The sequence below is a fragment of the Corvus kubaryi genome, unplaced genomic scaffold (assembly GCF_017639235.1).
Source record: "Corvus kubaryi isolate FWS band 111438036 unplaced genomic scaffold, C.kubaryi_AGA036_p1.0 37270, whole genome shotgun sequence".
NCBI classification, from domain to species: domain Eukaryota; kingdom Metazoa; phylum Chordata; class Aves; order Passeriformes; family Corvidae; genus Corvus; species Corvus kubaryi.
The window spans coordinates 4,551,382-4,561,372 of record NW_024581083.1 but is presented as its reverse complement, the minus strand read 5'-3'; the positions used below and the strand labels follow the sequence as shown (position 1 = coordinate 4,561,372).

General features: G+C 44.9%; 1 protein-coding gene across 5 annotated transcripts in view; it reads right to left on the bottom strand.

Moving 5' to 3' along the window:
• GABRB2 (gamma-aminobutyric acid type A receptor subunit beta2) overlaps window positions 1-3,575 on the bottom strand; it is a 154,635-nt gene extending 151,060 nt beyond the window's left edge. For 2 of the 5 annotated variants that reach the window (XM_042025435.1, XM_042025439.1), the window contains exons 1-4: window positions 2,571-2,824; window positions 1,564-1,793; window positions 1,346-1,437; window positions 385-452 (exon numbers count right to left, since the gene is read on the bottom strand). In XM_042025435.1, coding sequence (XP_041881369.1) covers window positions 385-452; window positions 1,346-1,437; window positions 1,564-1,640 — 237 coding nt within the window. In that variant the 5' untranslated portion in view covers window positions 1,641-1,793; window positions 2,571-2,824. The other 3 variants (XM_042025438.1, XM_042025437.1, XM_042025436.1) reach the window with 3 other exon arrangements.
• Window positions 3,576-9,991: the final 6,416 nt, after the last annotated feature.

Here is a 9,991-nt window from a genome sequence, read left to right as displayed (position 1 = left end):
GGCTGCACGGGGCGCGGCCGCTGCGCGGGGCGAGCGCGGCGCGCAGCGGCGGGTGCGGTGAGCGCGCGCGGCCGGCAGGGGGCGCCGTTGCTCGCGGGAAGGCGGCGCGGGCGGGAGCGCCCCCGGAGCTGCCGCAGGAGCGGCCCCGCGCAGCCCCGATCGGTCCCGCCGGTCCCCTGCCCCGGGATCCACCGCCGGCAAAGGGGGAACGCCGCCCCCGAGCCCCCGCCGACCCCCGAGCAGCCCCTCCCGGGCGGCTCCCCGAGGCAGGAGCCCGCGCCGGGTCCCAGCACGCCCGCGGGCACCGCTCCGCCTTGGTAGGGGCGGGAGAAGCGACAGCCACCCCCCTCCGAGAGCAACCAGCCCCAAACCCTAAATACTCACCATATTGACTTCCGAGACCATATCTATGCTGGCAATGTCTATGTTCATGCCAACAGCCACTGGGGGACCTGCAAACCGACAAGATTGTCCGCAATGTGATCTCTAAAAACTTAACTCATTCTTACCAGAGTTGGCAGGGCGAACACAGCGTACACATAAAACGACGTTTAAACATAATCAGAAAGTCAGGAAAGAGGCATAAAGCGCTTCCCACCTCTTTCTCCCCCTCCCCCCAGTCCCCCTCAGAAGGGTGCCACCGCGCCCACGAGACCATACACTCACTACCCGGGCCACCCCGCGCCAGCCACGGCCGTGGAGGTGCTTTATGTAACACAACACACGTGCACCGGCGCGCCCAGTTCCGCGCTCCTCCGCGCCGGCCTCCGTGACCGCCACCCGCCTCGACACGCTCAGCCCCGCGCCCCGGGGACGACGAGCACCGAGCCCGGGGTAGGGATGGGGGGGATAATGATGGGGGGAAAGGGCCACCCACAGCGAACACAGCCGAAATAAACAAACTAGTTCGAAGTAGGAGCACGCAGAGGGTTAAATGACATTTTTGTATCAGTTAACAGCACATCTTGTACTCAAAAATAGTAAGTGCGATCACAGGCACATAAAGCTGAAAGGAATAAACGTTGGGTGAACTTAAGAGAGATTTGCATCTCGATGAAACCAGTTAAACAAGGGTTTAATTACAGGTTAGTAAGGTATTATCACACACACACGCACAATGAGGGACCGATGACGAATATACAAGTAACTTAAGTGATCGCATTAAGAGCATCCTGTGCTAAGAAAATTGAAAAAAACGGGCTTAACTTTGGATCAGCTAGAGGAAATGGCAACACACACACACGCCAAAGCAACAGCACCCAAAACACGTTCGAACCTCCCCCCCACCCTGCAACGCACCCGGTCCAGATATGCAACCTCTCTTATTCAAAAGCAGTCAAATTACCTCCAAAATCTGGCCTCAAGCGAATATCATAGCCCTTCAGCAGTCTATCCACCGTCTCTTTTACCAGTGACATGTTACTAGGGTCATTGACACTAGAGAAAAAAGAAAGAATAATACTGTATTATTTCTGATTTCTCAGCCCCCAGCTGTACATTCCTCTCAGCAGCAGTATGCACTGCAATTCAAAGTAAAGGAAAAGAGATACCTTCATCACTTACCTCTGTGCACACACCGCAGCTATTATTAAAGGGAATGACCAAATCCCAAAGTAACCCTTTTTCCGGACTCTCAGCATCCCTTTAGCTTTTGATATGATTTAGGGTTTCAGTGAAGAGAAGAGATCCAACTTATTCTGGCCAGTGCAGTAATTCTAATGTGAAGCGCATGCGCACGGCGTACCACAACATCAAAAGGAGCAGTGGTTGCTGCTGGAGATGGAGCAAATTTCCTTGGGAAAAAAAAAAATTAAAGGGGAAGAAGGAAATGCATTATCTTTTTTAAAAAAAAGTAATCCACAGGAGGATCCAATATATTTTTGTTGTCCTTTTTGTTATTATAGAATATAAATTACAGCAAGAAGAGAAGTTTTAGGAGTTACAGGGTACAGCGGCTTTGCAACCTAGTTTAAGGGTTGGGGGGGCTGGACGGACTCGGATTAGGCGCAGGAAGAATAGGTTAAAAAGGCGAATGCACTGCGTACGTATGGGGGCCGGTGGGGGGAGAGAGGGGGCAGCTTAACTTCTTAGTCCCTGGAAAGAACCGCCTGAAGCGAGGAGAGGTGCGGGCAAAGGAGCCGGCGCTGGCAACGGGGGCGGGCGGTGGGGGAGGAGGGAGATGGGCGCCTACAGTATTTCTCACGGAGGAAAAAAATATGATGACGAATAGTTTCTTGTAAGAGGGGATTAGGCTGTTTCTTTCCTTACGGTATTGCCAGGCGCTATTCCAGGAGCAGAGGCACTGGGGACTGAGGGGGTCGCCGGCTGCCACCACCGGCTCCCACGGGTCACTGGCTGGTGCCTGAGGGGCGGGAGCGGAGCCCCCGCGGCCCCGCTCCCCCCCGGCGCATTTTTCATATATCGACCGATGTTTAACCCAGGGCTGCGAGTTCTTCAGGTAGAAACCTGGCCACGGAGTTGGAGGAGGGGGACCAAGGGGAAGAAAAACACCACCCTGAAAGGCTTTTAGTGACCATCCAGACTCGGTGTAGGTGCATAAGCCCACTTACCTTAGTGGGTAAAACACCCAAGCTCTTCAAATGCAGCACGTGATCCAATTAATGCCTCGGAAGAAACAGAAGACGAGCGGAAAGCTGATCTGGAGATGCTTTGAATGACATTTAAATCCTGAGCAGAGAAAAAGATAGAAAGGAGAGAGAGAGAAGAGAAAAAACAAACCCCTGAAAAATAACAAACAGCGGAGTTAAATTATTCCTCTCAAATCTGCTTTGTGCTCGTCGCTCCTTTTACACCTCCTCCTCCTCACGCACATACCCGCTCGGCCCCGCGGAACCGTGCTGCTTCACCGAGCGGATCTGGGCGTGCACACGTCCTCGGCCGGCCCGGGCGGCGCGGTGAAGGGATTTGGAACACTTTAGGCGTCAGTTAACACAAGAAATATTTAACTCGCTGCAGGAGAGTGGAGGAGCAGAAGAAAACCCCCACCAAAACCACCACCACAAAAAAAAACCTAACCAAAAAAAACGGTGGGTGGTGGGGGAGGGACAAGGGGGGTGTTGCACAGACAGCGAGGCGGGCTGGAGAGCCGTTTGCTCCCCGGCACAGCGCGGTCCCCGGCGCGGGAGTGAGGCGCTCCGGAGCTGCTGCCCTACCCTGCCCCGCCGCCCCCGGGCCGGCCACCGCCTCCTGCTGCCCGGGAAAGCCGCAATTCGCCTCGCACGGCCAGGCCGGCCCCAACCCACACCCAGGCGCACCCTGGCCCGGGAGCAGGAGAGCCAGGAGGGCCGCCGGACCGGGGGGATGCTCGGAGAGAAGAGGCGGCGGCGGCTCCCCGGGAAGGGCGAGGGGAGGAAGGGTTGAGGTGGGGGCGGACAGGGAGGCGGTGGGATGAAGCCTCACCTGGGGAAACGGCGGGGTGGAGAGAGGGGTGAGCTGCCCCCGAGAGACGGCAGAGCTGCTAAAAAAAATAAACGGCCAAACCGTGAAGCAATCGGCAGCCCCGAAAAGCAGGCAGCCATTTAATACGGACCGATAGCTACCTTGGCGGGAGCGCTCGGGAGCGGGGAGCCCCACGCCGAGCTCCGCAGCATCCACCTGCCGCTGGAGCGGGGCCAGGGCACCCCCCCCTTCCCCCCCCCCCCCCCTTTCCCCCACCTCCCCGCCGCCCGTCCTGCCAGCGGCCACTCCGGCACTGCTCCAGCGGGGGGAACAAATCCTGCTCCTCTCCCCGCACTGTCAGTGCCTTAAACCGCCACACTGTGCCTTTGAGTTCAAGTAAGTAGCTTCTCGGTTTTTTCTTCCAGAAACAAAATAGCCATCCTTTGGGGGGCTGGGGGCAAATCGTCAAGACATATTTTCACTACTTTTTCCCATTTGTAACAATTGGAATAGCACAAAGTGAGAAAACACACTTTTCCCGCTGAAACAGACAAGAGTGTGTGGGTGATAAATTTCTCATTTATGTATTGAATAGAAAAAAACCAAACAATTAAGTTAAAGAACGTTTAAGCATTTTTTAAAATCGCAACACCCACGGCCCCCACCCAATTTTTCAGCTTTTTGTTCCATAGCTGATGTTACAGAGCCACTCTCCCAGTTCACCAGCGGAGGTTTCTGCTCTCACACAGCCAGGCTGCTTCACTGCCAAACCTCTTGAAATACGGCCCTGAAAGGAAGATGGTGGATATGCTGTGCAGTGAATCATTTGACTTTAGATGTATAATAGGCACTTTTTTCCCTTTCTGCAATCATATGATAAGACCAGGAGGTCTCCAGATAAAACACTTTAATCCTGCATGGTGAAATTCACCTGCAAGTGCTAACTTGGGACCACATCCAACACTCCTAAATGGTTTCTGAGTCTCTGCTATTAATTGCCATTACACCACAGAAATTTGTCATTTGCCACATCTGAATATGACCGGATATCAACATTAACCTGATGCTGAAGGCTGGTAATATTTGGTGCTGGACTGACAGGAATTTTTGATTTACATACTAACTCAAGAAGAATTCAAACAATGCCAAAATATCTCACATTTCTTCTCTGATCTTATACACAGAGTACCCCTGCCCCATGTGTAGTGAAACCTACTCCCAGTCTGGCTATTCCAGCAAAAAGGAATTGAACATCTCTCAAACAAATTCAGTATGTGTGGATATCGTGGTGCATTATGTGTGAAAAATTAATGTATATCCTTGGGTTTTGGAAATTTAAAGGTTCTATTGAGCCATGTTTGGGTTGATCTGCATAACTCATTATTTTTGCTAGCTGTAAATGCACTGCTCTCTAAATGGGTCTATAGCAGTAACATTGTCTTACCAACACTGCTGGCATATTTTTCCTTTCATAAATGTGTTCTTGCTTTGCTATACACTTTTGACAATACCAGTTTTTCTCTGACCACAGGGTTGTGGTCTATCTCTGCCAGTTAAAATTTCTTATCACCTTCAAAATCTCCCATTTATTTTAAGCAACTTGTCAAAGAAATCGTTTCCCTATTTTTCTCACTTGTGTCTGTGTGTTTGATTGAAAAGTAGAGGAAATAACTGGTGTGAACACCAGTATTGGCAAAGTGCAGAACTGTTCATGTGACATGTTGAAGGATTGCTGAGATTTTGGGTGTCTTACAATGGGCAAACAACCTGGTTCCCAGCTGGATATGGTACTTCTGGTTCTAAAAATATCTCAGTTAGACTACAAGTACTGTAATATCAGAGAGAAGCCAGCAAAGATGGTCATATTTTAAACAGCAGTTGCAGATTATTTTCATTCTTAGCTTTCAAGAATGAAAAAAATGCCCCTCAAAACTGAAATACTCTAAAAGAATGGCCCACAGTCCTCGCTGAGCAGCGTGTGATACTATGAAAGAAATGGGCAATAAAATAACATCATACTTGTTAATCTTGTCAACCCTTGACTACAGCACTGTTTTCCTGTCACCATGAATAATGTCCCAGGCCATGTACTAAGAAATCTAAAGGGTTTTCAAATGGGTTGCTGTAAATATATATGGTATGCAAAATAAACTTTCAGAAGGATTAAGAGTTTCAAGATAGGTTCTCAAGAGACCCAGTCACTCAAGTCAGTAGAGACAGAAGAAATGCTGATTGATGGTAGCCCAAGAACAGTAGCCCTGTATCACAAATAGTGTCACTAACAAATGCAAAATCCCACTTAAAAAAAAAAAAATCTTTTCACTGCACATCAACAAGTTGTTGTGTTCTGTCAAAGTGATGTTTCCTTAATTTTTTAGCATTTAGATAAGATGCAGCAGTATCAGAAACATTCAGGTGGAAGTTGTTTCTATGTATACGATAACATTTAATTCTCTAATTACAGAAGAATGTTAATAATAAACTATTTTGACACATGATTTCAATTTTCAAATCCTGTAAATCTATACATTCATGTAAAAGAAAACAAAATATAGTCAACCCTTGTAGAAATTTCCTGAGCAAGGTTTCAATATACTTTATCTTGGTCTCCTTACTTTCACTTTAGGTCTTCAGATCTAATGTGACACAGTCCATGCACCATACACCATCCCATTAGCAATCAGGATGTCAGCATAAAGATACCTGTTACATCACATACATAGAAAAATTATTCATGCAGGTATCTTGATTCTGCTTTTCATAGGCAATGGAATTCACTTTTTCATAGCCACAGTGTTCTGGGATTCACATCAGCTTCAACTACTGTGTATCTAAAATAATCCAAACTGGTAAATTTATTGACAAAAGCAGTTTTGTAAGACCTGCCAGTTCTGCTGCTCTTGGCCCTTAAAAAATATGAATTTATCAGTATTGTACAGAAAATGAGTCCAATAAGTTGCTCAGGAAATAAGTACCACTTGATACAGGCATGACTGTCACTTAACTGTAAGAGAAGAGCAAATGGGAGGGGCAAATAATAATGTCTTCTTGATTTGCATAATTCTGTAGGACTTTAGATGTTGGAGCTCATATTTTTTCATTCCGTAACTCACTACTTGCATCTCCACAGGGTTAAAGACAATATAGGTAAGACCTTACCTCAGTTCTTGACCCAGGTAGTGTTTTAAGAGTCAAGGACCTGCTATATCTTTAAACAAAAATCATTTGTGTAGCTTGAGATCAGCAGAACTTAAGTGTATATTGAAGAAAGTCTTTTAATGGGAAATTTAATTACAGATTAAAAAAAAAAAAAGGCAAGTAAAAGGTTGTGTAAGACATCCCCAAGTGCTTTGATTGCAGACAATTGGAAGCAACTCAGTGGGGACTGGAACAAAATACAAAATGTCAGGCACCTAGAATTATGATGGATTGAGATCTAAAGTCCTCTTATCAAATCATGAAATCACAACAAAAAGCTGCCCCATTTCCTTCAAAGTGGTGGAATAAATTAGTTTAACAGCTATATAGACAGCAATTTTTTAATTCCTTGATTTTAGCTACATTGGCACTTAGCTAAGAAATATCTGCAGCATCGACATCCTTTGATAGGAAGGCAGGGCAAGGAAGAATGAGTGATTGCATAGGGTAAGGATAGTAAAACACTTAAAAGATAGCAAAAAATGTGCACCAAGATTATGTCACTCTGTGTCTAAATCTCCTCCATGATGTTTGTGTAAGATTCAGCCCTGAAAGCAGACTGCAGAGACCTGTTATTAAATTAATGGAGTGGCATTTGCCTGCATCAATTGATTGCAGGATTTGGTCTTCCTTTCTAAGCTCTCTTGGACAGAGAGTTGGTTTCCTAAATTTTTTATATTGCGTAATACATTCTGAAATACCGCTATAAAGATATCTGAGGGTTCTAAAACTGTTAGGTTGGAAGCTTTTGATGAAAAAAAGAAAAAAGTTTTCTTTTTAAAGCCATTCAGCTTCAAACATCAGTCTGATGTTTGCACTGTATAACTTTGATGTATAACTGTGTGCAAGTTTTAAGATTAAAATGGAAATCTACATAGTTTTAGGTGGATTTTTCTTCAGCTGGAAGGACTTCACTCATTAGAAAAGTTCTTCTCATTATTGCCACCACTTTGACCAGGTGAGGAGACAACAGGAGGACAACTCAATAGAAAGAATTGAAAGAGAAGTACTATCAGTGGATTTAAACAATACTCAAACTGCATTTCAGGCAGAATTTTTTAAGAAAGAACTGGAGAACAGAAGTTTGCATCTGTTTGTAAAATATATTACAGTCATCCTTTCAATGGGGTTCTGGAAAGGGAGATGAAACTGCTTTCATCAAATGTAGAGTGCTATTAATTCAAACCTTCCTTGAGAACAAAGAAAACACAGTGCTCCTCACTGTCTTGCACTTTTTTGCATGCCCATCCCAAATGTGCTTGCGTCCTATTCTTTACCTGCTATCCTAAAACCCCAATCCTAGTGAGGAGGAGATGTCCCCCAGTGCTGCAGGAAACATAACTACATGTTCTGTAGCACATTTTGCCCCTAACTGATCCTTTCTAACTTTGTGCCTGCAATACAAATGTTTCATGGAATCAATACTTGCTTTACATAGGATCTGCCTCTATTTACAGATGCTAAAAGGTAGAAATTTCACTGACAGGTCTTTCTGTTCAGCAGCAATCACCAAGTCTGAGTGGACCAGTTTTGCTGAGTTGAGAGTGTTTTAAAAGAGCTGCATTATCCTCTACAGAAAGAATATTGTTGCCTAAAAGGTATAGCGTGTGTGGAGATGGACTGAGGGCCAGTCAAGATGGCAAGGCACCTGCGTTGCAACTCAGGCCTAGAGGAAATTATGATAATCCTAGGAAAATTCAGAATGCCAGGACAGGAAAAAAAAAAAAAACACTCAAACCAATCACAAAACTTACTGTGGAATAATCCCTTTCAAGAAGCTATATATAAGCTATATGTATCAAAAACCTCTAGGAATACCATCAGTATTTACCACTTTTCATTCAAAGATCTCTCTAAAATATTTCAGTGTTACTGTGGAGAGTTATCTTTCATTCTCTCCACCCATCCCATTTTATGCTCAGACTTGGTAGTTTACAACCAGCTATGATCTGGAAGAGATCTCATTCATGCAAGTTTGTACAGTATTACTATGCCAGGTTCACAGGCGAGGTAGAGGAAGCACACACCAGATCAGCACCCACAACAATCCCTACTGAAATTAATGGCAAAATCTACATTCAGCCTAGGATCAGCAACATTAAGGCCCATCATACAATGTCCTAAGTGTTAAAAAACTGTAAGACACCCAACATACATGATTATTCGATCTTTTTACCAAGCTGGTCTCTACCACATTTACAAGGAAATGAAAAATACTTTCTAATTTTTATCTAATGAAGTACTAGATGGAAATGAAGACATCCTCAGGTTGTTATATTTTTGAGGCTACAGCTTTCAAACTACAGGATATGTCTTATTAGAGAGGTCAAAGGCACAGGTATGCTCAGTTCTCAAGCAGTGGTAGGGGAGCTCAGAGACGGTATGAAGCCTTGATGAATTTGTTTGTGTGACCTCCCACCTAGTGCCTAGGGACATTTTGTATCCATTCCACACAGGCCAACCATAAGGTCACTTCAACAACTCCTGTCGATCACTTTGCCATACATGGACAGTGAAACCTTAAATAGGGCAACAAAATTGTCTTCAGAGCCACTTTGAAGAGCTGTGAATTAACCGGTCAGAACAAGAGTGTGTCACTGGAAGCAGGGGAGCAGCTCTGGGAAGTCATACTAATCATGGTATTAACTTTGTAAATTTATTCTCACATGTGGAAAAAGCAGCTGAGTAATACCCATACTTGATGTTGTTACACAGCAAACTCAAAGTACTGCTTTGTATTTTATCTCTCAGCATGGCAGCTTTGGAATCTCATGCCAGTGTAACTACGGAGTAACTCTACAGATTTTACACCATTACAAAAAAAACCCCAAGCCAAACCCACCCACACACACACCAAAAAACAATCTAAAAATAGAATTAAGGGGAAGACCTTTTCTTTAACTCTTAAGAGCAAAATAATTAAGCATCTTTATTTATATATTTATCTTAATTTTGGTGACACCCATCTGTTTAGCTCACTATGAACAATTAAGTATGCTTTATGCAGCTGCCACAACAAAACTTGATAATCCTAATTCTATACATGAATTACTTGCATGTTCATCTGGCCTCAGAGTTTAAGCTCAAAAAGAGCTGGACCTGTGTTTCAACTACCGTTTTATTTCTCCAGTGATACTTTATAAACACAGATAATTTGCATCATCATAAAGCCTCAAAAATCACTTGAACATGTCAAGAACTTATGAGTTAAACACTTTCTTCTCTAGTTTCTTAAATTTTAAGTCCAGTTTAATTTTTTTTCTGTTTTGAGCTTGACCAGCTTCTTCCCAGTTTTAGTCCATATTATAAGGTTTTACACTAAGTCAGAGATCCAGTTGACACTGTCACAACTTTCTGTTGGGGCTATGGGTAAGAGTTCTCTTTGAAGGGCAAG